Source organism: Alternaria hordeiaustralica, assembly GCF_023758085.1.
Source record: "Alternaria hordeiaustralica strain BMP 2776 chromosome Unknown scaffold_6, whole genome shotgun sequence".
In the NCBI taxonomy this organism is placed as follows: Eukaryota; Fungi; Ascomycota; class Dothideomycetes; order Pleosporales; family Pleosporaceae; genus Alternaria; species Alternaria hordeiaustralica.
The window spans coordinates 445,066-470,451 of NW_026056778.1; the positions used below are offsets into that span (position 1 = coordinate 445,066).

At 53.0% G+C, this 25,386-nt stretch overlaps 4 protein-coding genes across 4 annotated transcripts; 2 read left to right on the forward strand and 2 right to left on the reverse strand.

The window, feature by feature from the left end:
* Window positions 1–476: 476 nt before the first annotated feature.
* On the forward strand, window positions 477–8,037 carry PRPF8 (Pre-mRNA-processing-splicing factor 8; the record flags this gene model as incomplete). Its single annotated transcript, XM_049386650.1, has 3 exons — window positions 477–4,686; window positions 4,738–5,193; window positions 5,549–8,037. 3 exons carry the CDS (start codon window positions 477–479, stop codon window positions 8,035–8,037), a joined length of 7,155 nt encoding a protein of 2,384 aa, XP_049245420.1.
* A 3,717-nt stretch (window positions 8,038–11,754) lies between these two features.
* On the reverse strand, window positions 11,755–12,940 carry J4E84_004042 (uncharacterized protein; the record flags this gene model as incomplete). The annotated part of the gene is made up of 2 exons (XM_049386651.1): window positions 11,755–12,571; window positions 12,627–12,940. 2 exons carry the CDS (start codon window positions 12,938–12,940, stop codon window positions 11,755–11,757), a joined length of 1,131 nt encoding a protein of 376 aa, XP_049245421.1.
* A 4,675-nt stretch (window positions 12,941–17,615) lies between these two features.
* On the reverse strand, window positions 17,616–19,790 carry J4E84_004043 (uncharacterized protein; the record flags this gene model as incomplete). Its single annotated transcript, XM_049386652.1, has 2 exons — window positions 17,616–19,361; window positions 19,482–19,790. The coding sequence occupies 2 exons, from the start codon at window positions 19,788–19,790 to the stop codon at window positions 17,616–17,618; spliced, it is 2,055 nt and encodes a 684-aa protein (XP_049245422.1).
* A 2,683-nt stretch (window positions 19,791–22,473) lies between these two features.
* J4E84_004044 (uncharacterized protein) lies at window positions 22,474–25,382 on the forward strand (the record flags this gene model as incomplete). The annotated part of the gene is made up of 3 exons (XM_049386653.1): window positions 22,474–24,885; window positions 24,933–25,256; window positions 25,308–25,382. The coding sequence occupies 3 exons, from the start codon at window positions 22,474–22,476 to the stop codon at window positions 25,380–25,382; spliced, it is 2,811 nt and encodes a 936-aa protein (XP_049245423.1).
* Window positions 25,383–25,386: the final 4 nt, after the last annotated feature.

Genomic DNA, 25,386 nt, shown 5'->3' on the forward strand with positions numbered 1-25,386 from the left:
ACGCTAGACAAGGAAGCCGGGCTCCACCATCACGTGATGCGCGCCCGTGCACGGAGGCCTGGCAAGAAGATTCACTAGACTATAATGCGAACATCTCCATCGCCACTCCACACAACGCGCAGAGGGTGTATCTCTGCTTCGTGTGCCCTGCCAACTATACGACTTTCGAGCTTCTGGAGACAGTCTGGAGACCCACGCGCCGACGCGACTTCCCCTTCTTCGACCGCGGCGCCGTCCGCAAAGCTCAGGATTCGACTCCTAAGCTTGTCGCGCGACCAACTGTGCTCAATCCACGAGTTCAGTATAGCACTGTGATCGCGTTATAGAGGTTAGTAATCCCCTTCAGCCTTTTATCTTGTAAGAGCCTCCCAGCTCCTACAACCTCGACACTCGATCCAAGAGGCGCATAATTCCTCCAGTCTCGCGTTTTCATCCCCTCTAACGGCAACAGATTTCTTTCCCTAATATCAGTCAACATGGCTTTTCCCCCACCCCCGCCGCCGCCTCCACCAGGCCCTCCAGGTGCTGGATACGCGCCGCCACCACCACCACCTCCGCCAGGTCCTCCGGGCTCCGGATATGCGCCGCCACCGCCGCCTCCTCCAGGACCACCAGGTGCGCCTGGTACAGTAGGCCCTCCCGGTATGCGGCCACCAGTCGACCCGCAAGTTGCGAAGTTTGCCCAGAAGAAGAAGGACTGGTTACGGCAACAGCGCCAAAGGTTCGGCGAGAAGCGCAAGGCAGGATTCGTCGAGACACAGAAGGCGGATCTACCCCCAGAGCATTTGCGCAAGGTGTTTAGGGATATCGGCGATGTGTCCCAGAAGAAATTCACCACGGACAAGCGAAGTTATCTCGGTGCGCTCAAGTTCATGCCGCACGCGGTTCTGAAGCTCCTGGAGAACATGCCCATGCCCTGGGAGAGTAGACGAGACGTAAAAGTCCTCTACCACACCAACGGATGTCTGACCCTGGTCAACGAGGTTCCTCGTGTGATCGAGCCCGTCTTCCACGCACAATGGGCAGCCATGTGGCTGGCTATGAGGAAGGAGAAGAGCGATCGCCGACACTTCAAGCGCATGCGTTTCCCGCCTTTCGACGACGAAGAGCCGCCCCTGTCGTACTCGGAGAACATCGAAGACGTTGAGCCCCTGGAGCCTATTCAGTTGGAGCTGGACGAGGACGAAGACAGCCCTGTGTACGATTGGTTCTACGAACACCGCGCGCTTCTCGATACCCCACATGTCAACGGGCCCAGCTACGAGACCTGGAACCTCGACCTGCCTCAGATGGCAACGCTATATCGTCTGAGCAAACAGCTTCTCAGCGATATTGTTGACAAGAACTACTTCCACATGTTTGACATGGACAGCTTCCAGACAGCCAAGGCACTCAATGTCGCGATACCCGGAGGGCCCCGTTTCGAGCCCTTGTATAAAGACATCGACCCGAACGACGAGGATTTTGGCGAGTTTAACGCTATTGACCGCATCATCTTCCGATCGCCTATCCGAACCGAGTACCGCGTCTCATACCCATACCTCTACAACTCCCTGCCGCGAAGTGTCAAGCTGGCTTGGTATTCTCACCCGCAGGTCGTCTACGTCCGTGCTGAGGACCCGGATTTGCCCGCTTTCTACTTCGACCCTGGAATCAACCCCATCTCTTCAAGAGCTGTAGCACCAAAGAACATCTCCGTAAGCCACGAGGATCTGGTCTTCGGTGAAGATGATGAGGACGACGAGGATGACTTCCAGATGCCCGAAGAGATGGAGCCGTTCATGGCTGACGAGGAGATTGCCACCCCAGACACTGCTTCAGCCATCGCGCTTTGGTGGGCACCCCACCCGTTCGACAAGCGATCAGGTCGTATGGTACGGGCACAGGACGTTCCCCTTGTAAAGCAATGGTACCTTGAGCACGTTCCTGCGGGTCAGCCCGTCAAGGTCCGGGTCTCTTACCAGAAGTTGCTGAAGACGTTTGTTTTGAACGAGCTCCACAAGAAGCCGCCACAAGCACAAAACAAGCAGAATTTGATGCGGACGCTCAAGAGCACCAAATTCTTCCAGCAGACCAAGATTGATTGGGTTGAGGCCGGTCTGCAGGTTTGCCGACAGGGTTACAACATGCTCAATCTTCTCATCCATCGCAAAAACTTGACTTACTTGCATCTTGACTACAATTTCAACTTGAAGCCTGTCAAGACCCTCACTACCAAGGAGCGCAAGAAGTCACGTTTCGGAAACGCTTTCCATCTCATGCGTGAGATTCTGAGGCTAACGAAGCTCATTGTTGACGCTCAGGTCCAGTACCGTCTAGGCAACATCGACGCCTTCCAACTCGCCGATGGTATCCTTTACGCTTTCAACCACGTCGGTCAGCTGACCGGTATGTACCGTTACAAGTACAAGCTGATGCACCAGATCCGTTCCTGCAAGGATCTGAAGCATTTGATCTACTACCGATTCAACTCTGGCCCTGTCGGAAAGGGTCCTGGATGTGGTTTTTGGGCTCCTGCTTGGAGAGTTTGGCTATTCTTCATGCGCGGTATCATTCCCCTGCTCGAGCGCTGGCTCGGAAACCTACTCTCTCGTCAATTTGAGGGCAGACACAGCAAGGGTGTTGCAAAGACCGTCACCAAGCAACGTGTTGAGTCGCATTTCGACTTGGAGCTCCGCGCTGCTGTCATGAGTGATCTCATGGACATGATGCCTGAGGGCATCAAGCAAAACAAAGTCAACACTGTTCTGCAACATTTGTCAGAGGCATGGCGTTGCTGGAAGAGTAACATCCCTTGGAAGGTACCTGGCCTGCCAGCCCCCATCGAGAACATCATCTTGCGCTACGTCAAGAGCAAGGCAGACTGGTGGATCTCGGTTGCACACTACAACCGTGAGCGTATCCGACGAGGTGCCACTGTTGACAAGACCGTCGCCAAGAAGAACTTAGGTCGATTGACACGTTTGTGGCTCAAGGCCGAGCAGGAACGTCAGCACAATTACATGAAGGACGGTCCTTATGTCTCTTCCGAAGAAGCTGTCGCCATATATACTACCATGGTGCACTGGCTTGAGGCCCGCAAGTTCCAGCCAATTCCCTTCCCAAGTGTCTCTTACAAGCACGACACGAAGATTCTCATCCTGGCCCTAGAGCGTCTCAGGGAAGCGTACTCCGTCAAGGGCCGACTCAACCAGAGCCAGCGTGAAGAGTTGGCTCTTATTGAGCAGGCTTACGATTCTCCGGGTACGACTCTTGCGCGCATCAAGCGTTTCTTACTCACACAGCGTGCTTTCAAGGAAGTAGGTATCGATATGAACGATAACTACAGCAACATCAACCCTGTGTACGATATTGAGCCCATGGAGAAGATCACTGACGCCTATCTCGATCAATACCTCTGGTACCAGGCTGACCAGCGGCATCTGTTCCCGGCTTGGATCAAGCCTTCTGACTCTGAAGTCCCGCCTCTTCTGACCTACAAGTGGGCCCAGGGAATCAACAACCTTGACAAGGTCTGGGAGAGCCAAGATGGAGAGTGCAACGTCATGATCGAGACTCAGCTGTCGAAGGTGTATGAGAAGATTGATCTTACCATGTTGAACCGTTTGTTGCGTCTGATCATGGACCACAACTTGGCGGATTACATCACAGCGAAGAACAACGTGCAACTCAACTACAAGGACATGAACCACGTCAACGCCTACGGTATGATTCGTGGTCTCCAATTCTCTGGTTTCGTCTTCCAGTTCTATGGTCTCGTGCTGGATATCCTCCTTCTAGGTTTACAGCGTGCAAACGAAATTGCTGGTGCACCAGAGAGCCCCAACGACTTCTTGCAATTCAAGGACAAGGAGACCGAGGTGCGCCACCCGATCCGATTGTACACCAGGTACATTGACCGCATTTGGGTCTTCTTCAGGTTCACCGCTGAGGAGTCTCGCGATCTGATTCAGCGTTTCCTCACTGAGAACCCGGATCCTAACTTTGAGAACGTCATTGGATACAAGAACAAGAAGTGCTGGCCGCGTGACTCTAGAATGCGACTGATGCGCCACGATGTCAACCTTGGTCGCGCAGTCTTCTGGGATCTCAAGAACGGCCTACCACGATCGGTCACAACGATCGAGTGGGACGACACCTTCGCTAGTGTCTACAGTCGCGACAACCCCAACTTGCTGTTCTCCATGAACGGTTTCGAAGTCCGTATCCTGCCCAAGATCCGAAACCTGACTGGCGAATTCCCTGTTAAGGACAGCGTGTGGTCTCTTGTCGACAACTCCACCAAGGAGCGTACCGCGGATGCCTTCTTGCAGGTGACCGAAGAAGATATTCAGAAGTTCAACAACCGCATTCGACAGATTCTGATGTCTTCTGGATCTACTACATTCACCAAGATTGCGAACAAGTGGAACACGACTCTCATTGCGCTCTTCACCTACTACCGTGAGGCTGCGGTGTCCACCGTCAACCTACTCGATACGATTGTGAAGTGCGAGACCAAGATCCAGACGCGTGTCAAGATAGGTTTGAACTCCAAGATGCCTTCGCGTTTCCCTCCTGCTGTGTTCTACACGCCCAAGGAATTGGGTGGTCTGGGTATGATTTCTGGATCCCATATCCTTATCCCAACAAGCGACAAGCGATGGTCAAAGCAGACAGACACTGGTGTCACGCATTACCGTGCCGGTATGGAATTACCCCCTATATCATGGAATGAAACTTATGCTAACTTAATAGGTATGTCGCACGATGAGGAGACTCTCATTCCAAACATCTTCCGATACATCATCCCATGGGAGTCTGAGTTCGTCGATTCCCAACGTGTCTGGATGGAATACTCCCAGAAGCGTCAAGAGGCACAGCAACAGAACCGCCGACTAACCCTCGAGGATCTGGAGGACAGCTGGGACCGTGGTCTCCCTCGTATTAACACCCTGTTCCAGAAGGACCGCAGTACCCTCAGTTTCGACAAGGGTTTCCGCGCACGGACCGAATTCAAGATTTACCAGCACATGAAGAGCAACCCCTTCTGGTGGACGAGCCAACGCCACGACGGTAAATTATGGAATCTTAACGCGTACAGAACAGATGTAATCCAGGCGTTGGGTGGTGTAGAGACTATCCTGGAGCATACTTTGTTCAAGGCAACGGCCTTCCCGTCGTGGGAGGGTCTCTTCTGGGAAAAAGCATCAGGTACGTTTTTCCGTGTACTGAGTACAGTCTCGGTGTTTCTTTATTCTTCCCTCTACACTTACTGCCACCATCGTATTCTCCAACTGCCCCTTTCCCTACTCCTCTGTCTTATCAAAATCACGTGTCGGCTGTAAGCCTGGCTCGCGATCTTGGTTCGCAGCAACAGATCTACCAAAGAACACCCTCATCACGTGCTGGCGCTGGTGCCTCACCTCCGTCACGTGCGGATGCGGGTGCCTGGAGAGATGCATGGGCATAAAACTCTTCCACTCCTCCCCTTGTCATTTACTCTTCTCCGTCACGATCACTCCGAATACCTCATGCTTCTGTACATAGAATGCTAACTTTCGTACAGGTTTTGAGGAGTCTATGAAATTCAAAAAGCTCACCAACGCCCAACGTTCCGGTCTTAACCAGATTCCTAACCGTCGCTTCACACTGTGGTGGTCACCTACCATCAACCGAGCCAACGTCTACGTTGGTTTCCAGGTCCAACTCGATCTCACCGGTATCTTCTTGCACGGCAAGATCCCCACCCTCAAAATTTCGCTCATCCAGATTTTCCGTGCCCATTTGTGGCAGAAGATCCATGAGTCCGTCGTCATGGACTTGTGCCAGGTCTTCGACCAAGAGCTCGAGGCTCTCGGTATCGAGACGGTTCAGAAGGAGACTATCCATCCGCGAAAGTCGTACAAGATGAACAGTTCTTGTGCTGATATTCTCCTCTTCGCCAGCCACAAGTGGAGCGTATCACCACCATCTATGCTTTACGACACCAAGGACACCATGAGCGCCACTACAACAAACAAATTCTGGATTGACGTTCAACTGCGATACGGTGACTACGATTCTCACGACATTGAGCGTTACGTCCGCGCCAAGTACCTCGACTACACTCAGGACAGTATGAGCATCTACCCGTCCGCTACTGGTCTCATGATCGGTATCGACCTGGCTTACAACTTGTACTCTGCATACGGACAATACTTCCCTGGTCTTAAGCAACTCGTTCAACAAGCCATGGCAAAGGTCATGAAGGCTAACCCTGCGCTCTATGTCCTCCGCGAGCGTATCAGGAAGGGTCTTCAGCTGTACGCATCCGAGAGTTCTCAAGAGTTCCTCAACTCACAGAACTACTCTGAGCTGTTCAGCAACCAGATCCAGCTGTTCATCGACGATACCAATGTCTACCGTGTGACAATCCACAAGACCTTCGAGGGTAACTTGACGACCAAGCCTATCAACGGTGCTATCTTCATCTTCAACCCTCGTACTGGACAACTGTTCTTGAAGATTATCCATACTAGTGTTTGGGCTGGTCAAAAGCGTCTTGGTCAATTAGCCAAGTGGAAGACGGCCGAAGAAGTAGCGGCTCTTATCCGGTCTCTGCCTGTGGAGGAGCAGCCGAAGCAGCTCATCGTCACTCGTAAAGGTCTGCTTGACCCTCTCGAGGTGCACTTGCTTGACTTCCCCAACATCTCCATCCGTGCCTCGGAACTGCAACTGCCCTTCCAGGCGGCTATGAAGGTCGAGAAGCTCGGTGACATGATTCTACGAGCGACTGGACCTCAGATGGTGCTCTTCAACTTATACGACGAATGGCTGAAGACCATCTCCTCCTACACGGCCTTCTCCCGTTTGATCCTCATCCTGCGCGCCCTGCACGTCAACCAGGACAAGACGAAGCTGCTCTTGCGTCCAGACAAGACTGTCATTACACAGGAACATCACATCTGGCCCTCACTAGCTGACGAAGACTGGATCAAGGTTGAAGTTCAACTTCGAGATCTCATCTTGCTTGATTACGGCAAGAAGAATAACGTCAACACTTCATCGCTCACCAGCAGTGAAGTGCGTGACATCATCCTGGGTATGGAGATCTCAGCGCCTTCGATGCAACGTCAACAGGCTGCCGAGATCGACAAGCAGCAGGAGGAGCAACAGCAATTGACTGCTGTCACGACTAAGACGCAGAACATCCACGGTGAAGAGATGGTTGTCACGACTACATCGCAGTACGAGCAGGCATCCTTTGCCTCCAAGACCGAGTGGCGGACGAGGGCTGTGGCTACTTCCAACTTGCGCACTCGTGCGAACAACATCTACATCAACTCTGAGGATGTCAAGGAGGAGGGTCACTTCACGTACGTCATGCCCAAGAACGTACTGAAGCGCTTCATCACCATCGCCGATCTCCGTGTTCAGGTTGCTGGTTACCTGTACGGAAAGTCGCCAGCGGATAACGACCAAGTCAAGGAGATCAGCACCATTGTCATGATTCCTCAAGTAGGCAACACTCGCGATGTTCAGCTACCTAAGGAGCTGCCCAACCATGAGTACCTGGACAATCTCGAGCCCCTCGGAATCATCCACACTGTCAGTGGTAACGAGCCGCCATACATGCAAGCCAGCGACGTCACTCAGCATGCTCGCCTCATGAACCAGCACCCTAGCTGGGATAAGAAGACCGTCTCAATGACAGTTTCCTTCACTCCTGGTTCCGTTTCGCTCGCTGCATGGGCCCTGACTCCTGAAGGCTACAAGTGGGGTGCTCAGAACAAGGACACCATGTCTGACAACCCAACTGGTTTCAGCACCAGCTTCGGTGAGAAGTGCCAGTTGCTTCTCTCAGACAAGATCCGAGGTTACTTCCTCGTACCAGACAACGGCGTCTGGAACTACAGCTTCATGGGTAGCACATTCGGTACCGTGGAGAAGAGGCCGGTCCATGTGCGTCTCGACACACCTGTACGCTTCTACGACAGCATCCATCGACCATTGCACTTCCACAACTTCGCTGAGTTGGAGGATGTCTGGGTCGATCGCGAGAACCAGTTTGAGTAGACGGGACGATGTACAACAAAAGGAGGAGTGTATCTGAGTAGGAGTATACCCTCTCACGGCGTTCCTAGGGATTTGGCGTTTTTGCATCATCGCATCATTGATTGCATGGATAGTGGAGAATGGGCGATGATTGAGATTGGGTAGCAAAAACGTGCATAGTGTATTATAATGTTTTCAGCGATATGCATACTGAACTTTCAATATTTCTTCCATGCCGTTGTGGTTACTGCGTTTGCTCTACCCGATATTACCCTCACTGTACTGACTTCTACCGATGAGCCAGCGTTTTGCTCCTGCGCTCCAGCACCTTGGGTTCCAGCAATGGCGATGGTGAGAGGAGAGGGTTGAACGTTGAGACTATTCCGCTACTCAGCATTGAAAACCAGCTACTCAAGCACCTGTAACTCACCCTTGCTCTTCTTATGCTCGAGACTGAACGCCAAATCCCCCTTGTCAGATGTAGTTGACGATGTCGAAACTGACGTCATAGATTTGGTCGCAAGCTTCAACGGCCGCTTTCCGCTTTCGGTGGGGTGTTCGCGCATCATGGCACTCGAATTCTTGAAGGCCTTGTGCGATGAGAGAGGTTGGACTCAGATTAGATAAGGTTGCGCTGTTGTTGATAGGGGATGCCCAGGTATGCCCTTTTCTGCACGGGGTGCCCCGCATCATCTTAAACCTTCGATACTTCCTTCCCAACGCAGTCAGCAACAAACGAGTACTTGCATTTGCTCTCTCAGCTTTTGTGGCTCAGCTCTAGTACTCGTACGATGGCTTTGCACCTAATTTCCTCGCAAGCATGTTACAGCCTCCATTCCAAAACTGTATTTTATCATCGCTATCCCACACTACTGCGGTAACCTAGAGGCGACCTAAAGACGACGAGCTAACTACACCTCCCGCATTTTATACAATTCATACGCAATGAGATACTCTATAAAAGATAGAAGTATTGTATATCCGAGAACTCCTCCACTCCATCATCCACAACCCACCTGCCTCGCTCTTTCCGGGTGTTGTATGACACACGCTTCCTTCCCCACCTCCCACCTTCGAATCCACATCCCTCGACGGCAAAGCTTTCGAAAGACAAGTCTATCGAGACGTCCTCAATACTCTGGAATGTTTTCACGATATCTCGCGCTGTTTCTAGAACCGCAGAGCAACCGGCTCGCTGTAGATCCAACCGTGCATAGTAAATCGAACGGAATCTTACGTCGAGAGTTCTGTGTTCTATGTTCTTATTGCTAGGGTCTCTTGCAATCATCTCCAGAAACAAGTTAATGCCGTTGCGCAAGCGCTCTCGATCTACATTAAACGCGAAATACCCAGATTGGAGGTTGATAAAGACAACGAACTTCCTGATCTGTTTGGCGATGGCACAAAAGGTGGTGTTGAAGTGCGCATTTTGGGGGTGCTTCTGGTTGTTGAGCATCTTTCCACAGGGCGCCAATTTGAAGGACTGGTTACAGAGTCGAATATTCATCGAGCCTGTGTCGATTGTTACCAGGAATGACTTTTGTTTGTAGAGTACTGTGTGAACTTCGTTGCTGATTTCCTTTGCGGCGAGCATTATGTTTAGGATTCTCCCGCATCCCGTGTCTTCGTCTCGGTGGGCCATCGGCCACCTTTTCCCGATATTCTCAGGAAGGTGATAGCCTATGATCATCTCGCGAAGCTCGAGGGGAAGATCCATGATGCGAAAATTCCAAGGCTGGCCGTGACGCTCGGAGCAGGCTTCTGGTGCCGTCTCGTTCCTACGGCAGGGTATTACCTGCGGAGAATTGCTGCATTGCAGTCCGGTATTAGTGAGATATTGACAGCGTCTCGACATCTTGTGATTGGGTACTGGCGAGATCGGTTTGAAGTAGATACGGTGGTTCTCGTTGGTTGAGTAAGGCGATGTCGATGGTGATGAGAGTGTGGTTTTCCTTTGAACGTAGGTAGAAATGAGAAGTATAGGGAATGAGATTTTCGCAGTACTTTATACAAATGGACACCGAAAACAAGAACATGACGCAGCAAAAAACAGATCACAAAACCATGGTTGCGCGCGACCACACCACGCTCTACCACAGTTCTGACACGACCCACAACTGGCGAGCCACTTAAGAATACTGCGATTCAAAACAGATCGGCAGACTACACTAAGAGAAAATAAGCGAAGCATAGAATCTGGCGTTACTATAGGCTCCAGAATGTTCAGTTTCCCTTAATCCCAACGCGCCTTTAGTACTCCTTGAACCTCATCATCATACCACTTCCATCCCGCCGGCACAGCGCACCCAAACTCATCCCAGCCATGGTCTAAACTGCTCAAGTCACCTATCCCCCAACCTGGTGGTTTCTCGTCGTCATCGAGAGCTTCGATCTGCGCCAGACTGATATCCTCGTACCGCAATGGAACGATGATATGGGCAGCGTTTGCACCATCTATTGGATCAATAAGGTATTCATACTTCAAACATGGGGCTGCGACCACGAATGTGAGAAGTTTGTAGTGAGACGGGGTAAAGCAGAGTCTCCCATGATGATCTTCTGTGGGCGGTGGACAGAACACGGTTTTGACTTGGAAACTTGCGTGAGTGGTCGTGATGACAGGTTTGGTCGGTTCGCGAATGCCGTCAGTATTCAGCGCTATGGTCCATGTATGATTATCGCCGATACGCCGATGACCATAATCCACAAGCGATGGTAATGTCTGCACATGCTCTGAGTGTGCACAGTTTTGTGCGTCGCGGATGTCCAGAGGCTCGGTCGGTAGATGGAGGATATGCTTCTTCGCCTTTAAGATCCGTGCGAGACGTTCTGAGGGACTAGCAGCTGCGTTTTCAAGGAAAAATGAGCGTTGGAGAATGAATGTTGGATACGGCAGGATGGAGTATGCGTGTGACCAAGTGATGATGTTGAGGGCTTCGGTAAACGAGGGGTCGAACAAGGCAGTGGAAAGCGCAGACTCGCAGGTGGCGTTGAGAACCAAATGGGGGCATTTGCACAACGGCAGTATTTCCGCTTTCTCGCGGCAGTTGTTGGCATGCTTCTTGTAGTAATCAAACTAGCAGTTGTTAGCCCCATACCTAAACCTCCATTAAGGCAGGCTCAACCAGAGAAGCGTACTTCATCGTGACCTTCGTGTTTCTTCGAAAAATAGGACTTCCACCCATCCTTTTCAATATATGCCTGCATTTTCGTAGTTGAAGAGCCTTTGCGAACAAATATCACTATCTGATGTTCGCGATGTTTGCGAAGAAAAAACTTTAGTGCAAAGCTGTTGCTGATGATGGCATCAGTTTCCGCTTGTATGCTGCGAAACTCGACTGGTGACTTGAAGTACCATGCCAGCGCTTTGTTGATATCGTACTGGGTTGTGATGGTGGTTTTGTAGACGTGACTTAGCTTTTGACACACACGAGATAAGGCTATGATATCCCTAATCTCGAGTTGCTGCAAGATAGAGTCTTGAACGGGGCCGTACCGGTCGATGAGACCCACAAGGTCGAACATATCTGAGTCAAGGAGTGCTCGAGTAGTGAGGAAAGAGGAAATGCGTGAGTAGCCAGGAGAGCAAAAAGGAGCGCAACAAGCAAAGGAAACTATATGCTAGTCTGGGAGCGTGAAGTAGACTTTGACGTGATCTAGAGAGCATGGAAAGAAAAAGACACTGCGTATGCGTCAACAACTGGCAAGAACACGAAACACAGACACATCTACAATGCATCACTCCTGCTTCAACCACGCCAAATTCACAGCACTCAAACACCCCTCCTCCCCCTTCTCCAACCACCCCAACAAATTCTCCATACCCAACCTCTCAAACCCAACATGACTCTCGACACTCGCGCCCGCCGTATGACTCAAAACCATAACATTATTCCTCTGCACCAACCTCTCATTCACATGGGGCTCATTAGCATGAACATCCAGCCCCGCCGCCGAAACAATCCCATCATCCAACGCCATATTAAGCGCCTCCTCATCCACCAACTTGCCCCTCGCAATATTCACAAGCCTCGCCCCCTTCTTAAACTGCGCGAATTCCTTCGTCGAAAGCAGTGTATCCCCCGAAAAGGGCGTAGCAAGTAGCACGCAATCCGACGACGACAGCAACTCCTCCAGGCTCGCACACCACCTCGCCCCAATTTCTTTCTCCCTCGCCTCCATCCTCACAACATCATAATAAGCAATCTTCATGTCAAAAGCACGACTCGCTTTCTCCGCAACACGCATACCGATGCGGCCCAGCCCCACAATACCGAGCGTGCTGCCATTGGGATTGTGCGTCACGGCCGCGATGTTCTGATTCGCGTTGCGGAACTGCTCTGGGTCGCACGAGCGCGCTGCGAGGAAGGACCAGGTGATTGCGCGGTAGCAGGACAGGATTAGTACGATGGCGGCGTCGGCGACGGATTCGGTGCATGCGGATGCGCTGTTGCAGTATATGGTTCCTGCGTATGAGGCGAGGTATTGCGTGTTTACCCAGTCGAAGCCTGCGCCGGCTGAGGCGTAGATTTTGCAGGAGGAGGGGAGGAGGTCGCTTGGGGGAGGGTTAGTGCGTGGGGTTACGAGGGAAGAGGGTGGTAAGGACGTACATGAGTTCCTCATCCCAGTTCCCCATTTCGCCGCCTGTGTTCCAGAAGGGTCGGTACATGCCTACGAAATCGCCCCATTTCTTCTCTTTGAGCGCTTTTTTGAAGTCTTCTCTACCCATCGAGTATGTTCTTATGATGTTGAATTTGTTGTTCAGCTCCGCGTACAAGTCATGGTTCCACCGGATATCGTCACCGAGATGGAGTATGGTTGACTTTGACGCAGATGAAGCGTTTGGTGCCAAAGGTGAGGTTTCGTATGGCGTTGCAGGCGCAGGCAGCCCAGAGTCTTGGGGTGTTGGCGTTGCCGAAGACATGATGTGTTATCGTATGTGTATATGCTTAGATGCGATGAATATGCGAGTAGAAAGACAGTATAAAAGCAAACGTATATCGAGGGCCGAAGTGCAGAGAGTAAAATGAAGCTGCCGCCGATTTCGCAGGACCGTTGAAGCACTTTCTCGCCTCTCAACCCGCTCTCAAGACCCTAAAGGTGATGTAAACCCGAGAACCAGACACTCGGGTACACTTGCTTAATATCGCAGCCTTCTAGATCTCCTTCTCTCCGACTGCTTACTCGCAGGTCTCCTAGTGTCCACTGCAAACCAGATGAAGAAGCGACAGGCAGATTTCTCAAAGAGGCTGTGATGTATTCGACGACGAAAACATTCAAAAAGAAACGATGTTGTATTACACAAGCACATATATCGCACGTAACGTGGCGTGCATGAAAGAGGACGTGGGGCAGCAAGCCGCTGGCAAGCGGTGAAGATAAGGTTATCGATACCAAGAGCTGCACTACGCAATCAGAGCCTCCACGTGGTATATATATGCGCCTTATCCCTGTCGCATTCTTACGTGTTTACCGACCAGCATCACCGGTGTGTATATGCTGACATCAGGGTGTTGTACTAGTTAGCTTTGTCCCACCATGTTATCGGAAAATCAAGGAAATGTAGTTGGTTGGTGGAATGGTTAGAAATACATTTAGAGTGTGTCGAGCACAAGGTATAGTTGCAATGCGGGAGTAGTTCCTGGATCTTCTATTCGCTGTATACGGCGAAGGAAAGGTGTTTAGGAAATACACCCCTAGCACAAGATATAACAAACCGCCTGTTCGTTCGTTCGCTCATGTAAGATGGAGTAGAGCTCTTTCCCTATTAAACGCCCATATATACGCCCGTCATAGCTTCGTGAAAACATTACTGTTTGAAACACTCCCTCAGAACCAGTTCACTAAAGCCGTACTAGCCGGATTCGACGGGTTGCCTCCATGACCATACTGAGTAACCATGTCGTCCCAGAGCGTCCAGTCCATGTCGCCGTTGTCCATCATAACGGCGTCGTCAACCTGCTGCTGCTGCTGCCCGTTGCCGCCCATGAGCATGCCATTCAAAGCAGTGTTGCCGGTGTTGTCGATGTTGTCGATGTTGAAATCCATGTTGGTAGTTGGAAGCATGCCGTCGCCAAACGTGGGGTAGCCATTCGCCTTTGTTGGTGGATGCGCGCCATGTGTGCCGTATGGATGTATTGAACTGGTGGTGTTCGAGCGAGGAGGTTGCGAAGTCATGGACGGGGCAGCAAAGTTTGGAAAGTCTACGGTTGTGCCGTCGTAGACTCCGCCAGCACCCATGACGTCGTTGATCACATTGTCAAGGCCGAATTCAAACAAGTCACCGAATTCCTTCCCAGGACTGCTATTGCTGTGACCTCGTGTGCCGTTTGCTGGTCCATTCGGTAATTGTCGTTGCCCACTCATGCCGTCTCCATTCTGCAGCGGGCTGTTCCGCGATTTGGCTTGCGTAGGGCTGTTTGGCCAACTTCCAAGTTCAGTGCTAGGCATGTCTCCCAACTTCGGTGCAGCAGGTCGCAGCATGCTGTCCAGGATGTCGGCATCTTGTTGTCCTGACTGGTTCATTTGACTCTGCGCAGATGGCATCTGGAATGAGAATGGGCTGTTACCAAACTGCCCGCTTCGAATCGCCAAGCTAGCCCGCTCAAGAGCCAACTCTCGCTCTCGCGCAGCCCTTGCTTTCGTGAGCAATTTTCTGAGCGGTTTCCACAGAGTTCCTTGCTGGCCTTTGCGGAGTGGCGACGCGTCGTTGAGCGGGAACCACCAACGGCCCGCCGTGGCTTCTAGGGCCCTCCATGCGCGCTCTACGGCTTCGCCTTTGGTGCGGACGCATAGCTCAGAAAGCAGAAAGGCGATGGCGTGCCATTGCACGTACGTGCGGAAGAGCCAGCCCCATTTCATAGTTCGCGCTTCGGTCTCGAGCAGCATGGAGTACTCCACATTCTCAAGCGAGGTAATGAAGAGCTTGTCCTTGGTTTCCTGAGGCAACGTCGCACCCCCATCTTTTCGCTGATATGGATGGTATACTATCAGCCACATCTTGCTCATGATGAGCCTGGAAATTGTCGCCGTAACCCAACAAATCGGAATAGTCATGTCGCAGTTCTTGAGGTATTTGTTTTCCATGGCCTGGTGGCACTCTGTTATCCACTTCTCCTTCTGCTCGATCGTCATGCCAGCGAAGTACTCGGTGCACCTAGCGGGTCCCGGAGGTATGTATGCGATGCGGCGCATGATGTGAGCGATTTCGAAGCGGAGGAGGCAGAAGGTCATGTCTGTGAAGCCCTGTCGCTCTTCGGGGAACTCGGTCATGTCGGGGTGTATATCTGTGTCGTTCACATTGAGGGGCTGCGAGGTATTAGCATCTATGTGGGGGACTTGAGCCAAAAAGGCTTACCATCTTGGTGTCAAACTGAGCTTCCACAATGGTGGGATCGCAGCCATGGTCTTCGGAGGATCGCGCGTCGAGAATACAAATCTGCCACCAAAGCCGCCTTCGCATCTCGATCTCGAATGGTGGCAGACCGAAGTGGCTGCCATCTCGGTGTATTCCGAGCGTCTGCGCGATGCGTACAACCAGACCAGTCAGCGTCCAGATCTTGCGCGCGTCATCGTTGCGCCGCATCAAGACGAGGAAGATGACAAACGACTGTAGTATAATAACCTCGTCGCAGTAAAGGAAGTTTGCCCTCGCCAAGGCCTGTTCCAGTCCGAATCGATATCGATTCAGCAGTGTAGCTCTGTCTTCTCCCCATCTTTCCAGACAGGTTTCCGTGGTGGAGCTTGTTACGGCGCCGTAGTATACGGCAAACAGGAGCGTTTCCAGCCCTTTGCTTACTTTATCGGGATGTGCGAAGGCGTCGAAGACGGTAGGCTCGAAGGTGGGAATGTGCAAGACCTTGACTAAGGACTCGACGTTCTCCTTGTAGACTTCCCAGAACTGGCGCGCTTGTGGCTCGGGAGGATGCAGCGCGTGCATATCGACGTTGGAGGAATTGTAGCCGAAGATGAAGCCCTGGTGCGAGGACATGTTGGACGATTCGGGCGAGTGTGCGTCATCGTCGTCGTCGTCCTCCTCTATGAGGATCGCCTTTAGATCTTCGACCTGGGATGCATCAGCGTAGTTACTCTCTAGTTAGCTCTTCGTACATACCTCGTTGTTCAGGGAAGCCCAGAAGGAGTTGTTGATATAGCGACTCCGCCCATTCTCAACCACCAGGCGTCCGAAGCGGCTCTCGAGACCCTCGACGCTGTTGTCTGTCGCGACCTTTGCGCCATGCTGTTTGGCAGGCCACTTTACGCCGCTGTTCCCGTTGGGGCATCCCTCTTCGCTCGTGCTGCTGTGTCGCTCCTTCTCACGGTCGGCGGCTTCCTGCTCGTGGCCCTCCACCTGGGCATTCAGGCTGGTGACGACGCCCTCCAAGCGCCTCAGCCTCTCGAGCAACTCGGCATCTGGTGGTTTCCTGCTCTTGCGCGGCGCACGTCCAGGTCCGGGGAAGATGCAGTCGATTTTGGCGCGTGTACAGTTGGAACACGGGTTCTTTTTGTCGCATTTGACTTTGCGCCTGCGGCAGGTTACGCACGACCGGGGGTTTGGCGTCGGCCCAGCACCACCACCGGGTGAGGGGCCGCTGATGCTGCCGCTTGGCCTGTGTGTGCCATTGGGCGGACTCTGGCTCTGCTGCGTATTGTCCGACATTGTACGAGAGGTGATGACACTGGGAATAGTCTCTTCTCTCACCCAGACGTCTTCTCACTCTTGACACTCGCACCTCCGTGTGGCTTGACTCTTGCGGCGAGACCCTGGTCGATTGTCGGTGCTGACCCAACTTCACTCTCCGACCACCGTTTACGAACCCAGTACGAAGCGGAACATTCCCGGTGGGGCATGCAGTCTCTGGCGAATCAAACTATGGCGCATCAACGCCCGAGCAGATCAGGCTGGTCGACCATGAAAGATTGGGAAAGAGACGGAAAGTCGATTGGTTGACTTGCAAACCTGCGGATGAAGCAGCGCACATTATGCCTTACGCCCGACTAAAACCGACGCAACGTCATTCACGGCTGGGACTGAGCATCTGATAACCAACAGCAGTCCTGTCAGGCGGCCCGTTGCAGTCAGATTACTACAAACCCCATATGCCTAAAGTGCTCTCTGAGTCATTCCAGTCAGGCCACCCGTGTGCAGCACATCGTTCGCGACTTAGTCCAAGTTGGAACTCAATCGACACATCACCGTAGAACTATGTCGGGGCCCACGGAGACCTGCCAATGCATCAAGCAGAAAAGTCGAAACAACACGTCACAAGGTAATTTGGAACAGGATCAGGGTTCACGATGTGCTACCAATGTAAGTCTGTCCGCGTCCCGTGGACTGCGAGGAATCGGTCAAAAATTCGGAGCCACCAATCATCTCCGCAAGTCCGCCTTAATCCGACATGCATGCGTCCAAGAACTTTTCCGAGAACAGACATGGCATATCCGTGCAGAGTGTTGCCTAGCATAGATTATCCAAGTGCTCGTGATGGGTATCGCGAAAAGCGTATCCTCCCTCGACTCCAATATTTTCCTAAACGCCTTGTAGATAGGCCGTGATCAAAAGGTTGCATCCCATTCTAGCACAGCGAAAGTATCCAGCCCTACCTCCGCTCACCGCGGCCTCCGATATTCTTCTCCTTCTTGCGCCTACTGTTCTCGACGGAGAGACGCGCCTTTTCCTCTGCCTCTTCCTCCATCTCCCGATCGATCGCTTCTCTGACACGCATGAGCTCTTCCAAGGGTATGCCTTTAGTATCCACCACCACACTAGGTGCGCCCTCCAAGTATCTCAAGTTTTCTAGCGCTTGCTCGACTAGCTTGTGCAGCTTGGCCTGCGAGTTCAGGTTGTCGTGTCGCTTTGTGTTGTGCAGATCAGGGTATAGAACACCATCGCCGTTCTCAGCTCCTTTGAAAGCTTGGAGGTAGGGAACATGGGCGGGTAGCTCGTTGTGGAGTGTCGCGCCTACACAAACGGAAGTTTCGTGGCACCATGTTCGTGCGACATTGCGAGGTGTATAGCCACCACCGCCGATGATAAGTAGAGGGCGACCGTAGGCTTTTACCGTCTCGACACAGTAGCCATGCGCTTTGATGTTGAGATTGAAGCGACCGAGCCGGTCGCCACCAAGAGAGTCGGCTCCCGACTGGAGAACAATAGCTTGTGGATTATACTTGTCAATCACGGCGCCTGTGATTGTCTTGAACAGCCATTTGTACTGATCATCGTCGATGCCATCATCGATGGGGATATTCAGACTGTGAGCTTTGCCGGGATTCCTGGGGTCTATAGGACCGGTCTCGTCAATGTTTCCCGTACCTGGGAAGAATGGGTAGCCGTGTTTGTCAATGCCGTATTTGTGGTACGAGAGTGTGAAGACACGATCTGTAGACTCAAACGCTTGCTCGACACCGTCGCCGTGATGAACGTCAATATCAATGTATAGGACGCGTTGATTCCGCGAAAGAAGCGTTTGTATCGCAATGACGATGTCGTTGACGTAGCAAAACCCAGAAGCGAGATTCTTCTTCGCATGATGTAAACCTCCGGACCAATTAATGGCGATATTGGATTGATTGTTGATAAGGTTGTATGCGGCGCTCATCGTAGCTCCAGTGTAGAGCGATACGTAGTTCCAAAGTCCATCGAACACCGGACAGTCGTTTGATTCACCACCGAAGCCATATGTTATGTACTGTGGATCTTCAGGCTGCGCGTTTTGAGGTGTGATCATGCTGAGATAGTCTAGATATTCGCGGTCATGGAATATAGCAAGATCATCCTTGCTCGCTGGTTTCGGTTCGAATAAGTCCATAGTATACTCTAGACCATACGCAAGAACAAGTTGTTTCGTCAGCGTCAAACGCCATGGCTTCATTGGATGTGAGCTGCCAAAGTGATGGTACTCGACGTGTGGGTTGTAGTGGAAGGACACGTTCCAGCCCTTCGGTCTTTCAAGGCCATGTTCCTCGGCTTCGCGAGCAATTACTTCTCTTTTCTCGGCATCAGTGAGCACCTTGAAATCCTGGTAGTTGGCGACCCAAGGATCTTCGGGAGAGAGGTACTCCTGCACGATGTTGCTGGGACCGCTGGGCGGCGCATAGTCGGTGACCCGCATATCGCGAAAGATGTGTGAAGAGTCGTGAGATCCCTCCAGAAAGTCCTCGCTAATGGAGCGTGTCTTTGGCGCACCTTCGTAGATCCAGCGATTTACCTCGTCTTTGGTGCTAACGAAAGTATTGATAAAGGAGTGGGGTCTCAGTTCCTCTTCCCGGCTGTTGTTCCAGCGTGCTAAAGTATCAGGGTCAGGTGCGGGGGGCGGAGCTCGATTGTCCTCTGCCGCAAGGTACTGCGCTTGTTAGTATATCTGCGAGAACACTGGAGCTTGGACGGGTCTCGAAACTGGCGAACACGATGTTCCGTAGCGAAAGTGTGGCGGGGGTCTCTGGATACGACACTGCACGCGTACCTTTGGTTTTTGTGGAGGCCGTTTCTGGGCAGATTGCGAGGGCTCCTTCTTAAGGCTGTAGTTTACTCTAGCTGCGCGACGTGTGTACGGATTTGGCTTCTGCCACTGTGGTCCGTTGAGAAGTGTAGCGAGCTTCGGGTCCACACTCGTACCAGTGAACTCGTGGCTATATGGCAGGTGGCCCTGGTCTTCAGTTAAGTCGTCCCCTCGGCTGGAGTTGTCAGCGTCGTCGGAACCAGGCTCGTTCGTGGTAGATGAGACGGGCTCGTATTCGGTGCCGTCGTCTGATTGGGTGTGATAGCGCTGCATCTTGCCGAACACGTAATCTAGCCTCTTTGTCAGCGGCTGTTCCTGCATGCCCGACGCGTTACAACACGGCTCCGATAGTCTGTCGCAACAGCTAAACTCACGATATAATCCGGTCGAGACGCGAGAAGAGGTTAAGAACTGGGATTTGAGTGCGACCAAAGTAGGAGTCTGCGGAAAGGTTTTTGCGCTTCGTCATTTCCTTCATTGCGACACGGCTCCTTCACTTGCAAAGCCATCAGCGCTCATCGATTTCCATCAAACTCGCAGGTGCAACGGAGAATACAGCGCTTGATCTTTCTGTCCGCCGTTCCGAGCTTGCTATCACCCGCGTCCTGGCTGCGCGCGGCATATCTCGTCACGAACATCGCCACACGCGTCGATACGCCAGGCCATCCAGCCTACCTGAAATCTCAACATGGCTATCGCAGAGGATGCGGCAACAGTGCTCGAGCAGTTCATACATGATGGTAACTTTGATCAGAGCATTGTGCGCGACTTCGCAACTAACAAGTAGCAGTTGCAAACCTTCCAGCAGAGATTACGCATCTCTACGAAGAAGTGCAGGCCAAGGACAACCAAATCCAAGAACTGAAGTCTGGCATACAGCAACGCGACGGCAGCATACAAAAATTCATCAAACTCAATGGCAGCCTAGTCGAGAACCCAAAAGAGGCTGGATATTCGAAAACCATCATGGCAAACTATGAGAAGGCACAGATCCTGCAAGAGGAGAAGATAGGGCTTGTCGACAAGGCTGCTGCGCTGGTATGTCATTCGTAACGAGTTTTGTTACATCTACTTACAATACCAGCTCGACCGTCACGTAAAGCGACTCGATATCAAATTACGAGACCTGCAAAACGATGGTTCAATACCTACTGACCCGGAGATGCCATCACTTTTGAGGAACTCTCCAGGTAACCTCGTGCCACCAGCGTCGCAGTCAAATACAGGGTCCAACACACCGCTGCTTCCTGTGTCCGGCAACGGCGGTGGTGCTCCAAACCTTGCCCAGGCAGCTGCTATCGCACGACTTACTAATGCGACGAACGTAGGCCTAAACTCCAGGATGAATCCATCACTGCAGAGCATGCAAACACAGGCGCTGCTAAATCAGCAACGACTCACAAACCAGCAGAGTGCCATACAGGCGAACGCGCGACAGGAGCGTGAACTCTCGGCAGGGAGCGACAGCAAGCGTCGCCGACCGACAGGAAGCATTGGCCCTCTCCCTGCAGCATCTTCAAACCTGGGCCGGCAAGGGTCTATAGGACCCGGGACCCCGAAACCGTCCACACCTGGATCGCGCGCAGGCAGCGTAGGACCCCGGCCGCAGAAGAACGCACTCACAGTAAAAAAGGCGAAACCACAGCAACCGCTGCGCAAGGCGGCCCTTACCGCCAAGTCTGGGGTCAACAAGAAACGCCGCAAGGGTGGGTCACGAGCATCGCCATCGACGACGGCGGACGATGAGAGCGTGGCAAGTGAAGCGGGCACCGAAGACGAGGACATGTCCGGCATGGGAGGCGGCGATGCTGAGGAGGACGAGTCGGATGACACCAAGTACTGCACCTGCCAGCGCGTTAGCTTCGGCGATATGGTGGCCTGCGATAACGATAATTGTCGGTATCAGTGGTTCCACTGGGAGTGTGTGGGCATCAAGGAAGAGCCACTGGGGGATTGGCTCTGTCCAGAATGCCGGAATCAAGCGCCTTCGAAGATCAAGAGAGCTCGTTAGGGACGGTTCGGAGTAGATCGAGGGTCGGCGGTTGACACGTGATTGAGGCGCGCACGTGTTGTGGCTTGGCAAGGGTGCACTTGCTCTATAGCGAGCGGGAGAGGCGTCGACTGGGAACAGCCACCAGCGAGACGCGTGGCATCATATGTTCTATTTCTACACGGTAGTCTGTATATCATAGACTGTTCTATACCCCATCAATTTGCGTACTCGCTGTACGAAATTAGTTCAGTCTCCACAGTGTTGGCCCATGATCGCCGGGCCAGACCCGACGGCCGGGATGGCCATGGCAATCTCTTCGTAAAACGCGGACCTCTATCACGACGTTCATGGTACCGCTGCCTGCCATAAGACTGGCAGGACAGGACTCCCAGGGCAGGCTGAATGCGACATTCACTATTACCAGGTCCCGCTATAAACACCACAGGGAGCGTCGACGGCTTCAGTGTTGAGCGCCCTTGCCATGCCGCCCGCCTGGCTGCTAGTTAGCGCCTAAATGCCCCAGCCAAGGCCGCGCGAAAGGGGCAGCATCACCGACATTGGACAACAGCAGCGGGCAGCCTCATAAGTGTCAATGGCCCCGGCTGCTGGGTTCCTGCATACTCGTAGTAATATTCTGGTTCTGATTGTCGCTCTCTTTGCACCGCACCTCGGCCTCTTTGACTAGACCGCTGGCGTGCATTCCACTCCCTTGGCTGGCTGACGTGCTGCGCTGCTTTGTTTGCATTCGCTCCTTCACCGCATCGCATTTCGGAACATTGCCGAACGCCCGTCGACTCCTACCACGCCTAGAGTTTCACCAGCAGCCCTCGCCGCCCGCCACGCTCTCTGCTTTTGCAAACCTTCGCTCCCATCTGAAGCCCACTAACACGCCCCGATACGGATACGATCCCTGTGACAGCGGCAACCCGCGGGGTGAAACGCGACGCAACCACGATGAATGCCATGAACACCCGCAATGGCGCCCTATCGCCCCTCTCCACCGACAGCCAAGAGTGGTCGCCCATCAACGGCTACCGGAACATTGGCGGCGACAATCCGTACTCGCCGACCATCCCTCCCAACACATACGGGCCCAGCAACCCCGATGGCGGCATGCTCAATGGTATGCGCCCTGGCACCGGCAATGGCAACCCCTCGCCGCCCAGCTCAGTAGGCCGATCGAGCGACGGTACGGGCCTGTACGCCTCCAGCATCAGTGAAAACACGCGGCCCATGATAGACCCTAGGAAAATGCAAGCGCTAGAGGAGACCATGTCGGAACATTTTAGAGTGCTCAAGGCCTACTTGGGGCCGTATCTCAATGACGAGAAGGGCAACCCGCGCCCGAGCCGGGCCAAGGACAAGCTGACCCGCCTGTCTGCTGTGCAGTTCCAGGAGCTCAGCACCGACGTATATGATGAGTCGATTCGCAGAGAGCAGGACCGCAAGCGGGGAGGCCCAGGAGCGCCTGGCAACGACACCCCCAAATACCTCCTACCCAAGAACAACTTCCACCCAAAACGTAACCAGGCGAGACAAAAGCTCTCCACACTGCCTCTCGAGCGCTTCCGTCAACTCGCGACCGACGTCTTCTACGAACTCGAGCGCAGATTCCCGCGCTTCACCGGCGGCGACATCCCCCCACGATCCTCGAGCCCCAACGGCAGCATCGCGAGTCGCATAAGTAACAGAGGGCCTCCGAGTAGAGGCGGCACACCGAACAGCATGGGCGGACGACCTCCGCCAGGGCCAGGCTATCGGGGACCTCCAATGGGCGGACCCATGGGCGGACCCCAAGGAGGGCCCCCAGGTCCACCAGGCGGGCTGCGGCCCGGTTCAAATGGGTCGGGTGGCTCGTTCGGGCGGCCACTGCCGAAGACGTTCCAGTCAAACACGATTGTGCCGAACAAAGGAACCCTGGTCGAAGATGACGATGACAGCGGAGCGGATGACGACGATGCGTTCAACCTGGAAGGTGCTGCTGCCAGGCGGCAGACGAACAAGAGCGCGAAAAGTATGAGCATGGCACAGGAAAAGATGACCGCAGATCTGCAAAACCAAGTAGCTGAGTTGCAGGAGAAGATTGGCTCGCTGGAAACCACCCTACGTAACAAGGACGACGAACTGCAGCAACTCCACGATACCGATAAGACACGCGACGGTGCTTCGGCTTCCGAGCGTGCGGAGTGGGATCAACTTCGGAATTCGCTTGAACAAAAGGTTCAACAGGCTGAGAATCTCAACTCTTCACTTCGTTCCGAGATAGATAGATTGCGCAACGAAAACGAAGACGTCGAGAGCAGCCTCCGTGCACAGATCGAAGATCTCCAGTCTCGAGCACCTCAGCAAGCGCATGACAACGGAGATGGTGAATGGCGACAACGATGTGAGGAGCTTGAACGAGAGTTGGGTGAACAACAGCAGGTCGCCGAAGAAGTACGAAGAGACGCAGCCATGTTCTTGCAGGAGATGAAAGAACTTTCTGCCCGCAGCGATGCCGCGGCCGAAAAGGAAGAGCAAATGGCGAATCAAGTGTCATCACTCGAGACGGAGCTCAAAGACTGGAAATCGAGATATGCCAAGGCAAAGACACAACTGCGAAACCTAAAGGCATCTTCTATGGGCTTACAACAGCTCATGTCCCTGAACCAAACCAACATCACCCGCGATGCTGCCTTTACGACGCCAGACGGATTGGTCAAAGATGTTCACATCACCAAGTTCCAGCTGAGCATTGATGAGCTGCTGCAGACTGCGAGAAGAGCAAACTCGGAGCAGACTCTCGAGAGTATGCGCCATGTCGTCAAGTGTGTACGAGCCATTACGGGCGATATTGACAGCACTTCTCTGTCACAAGTCCAGTCTCCCACCAGCAGTGTGAGCGGCGACCTCTTTGCAAGCCCTGAGAAGCAGCAAGCAAAGCTCAAGTCTCGTGTCAGCGCTACGGCCAACAACCTCATCACTGCTACCAAGAACCACACGGCATCTGGCGGACTGTCACCAGTCAGTCTTTTGGACGCTGCAGCTAGTCACTTGTCAACAGCTGTTGTCGAGCTAGTCAAACATGTCAAAGTACGACCCACACCAGAAGACGAGCTTGAGGCAGACGATGAGGAAGCTGATAGGCCGATGCCACTAAAGCCGGCTGGACACAACAACTACAGTGCGTACTCGCCGAGCAACACCAACGACAATACCAACAGCAGCGGTGCGACCTCGGCATACGGTCACCAGCGTAGTGGTAGCAGCAAAGGCGGCAGCAGTGATACTACCAGGTACAGCACCTACAGCTCTCCCTACAGCGGATACGACGGGCAAAGCGGAGCCATGAACGGTGCTAATGGCGCAGGCGATAGCGGTATGCTCGATTTCAAGGTACATTCCAACCAATACCAGTAGTCAACCTCTACTAACGTTGGCAGAACTACCTTGAAGATCAGACCGCACTCCTCGTCCAGAGCATACAGCCGCTTGTCAATCTCATCCGCTCGAACCCTGATTCTACGCCCGGTGACGAGCAACAAATCTACGAGTACATCCAGGACATCTCGCAAGCAGTCGACGACACTGGTAATAAGACCTATGATGCTGTAAACCAGCTTTCCAACCCTGCGTTGAAAAAGCACGCACTTCCCGTAGTAGAGGTGCTTGATGAATGCAGACAGAGTATGCTTGCTGTCGACATCAACGGAGGAGGTCGCGACAGGATTCCGCCACTTGCATTCAAGACCGCTAGAGCTCTCAAGGTAAGCGCTTCAACAGCAACCGTAAAGTTCAACATACTAATGGTAGCACAGGAGCTCGTACTTCGCGTAGACCGCATCGAGTCTGGCGAACTTACTGTCGACCAGACGCTCAAGACAGAGCTATAGTGTG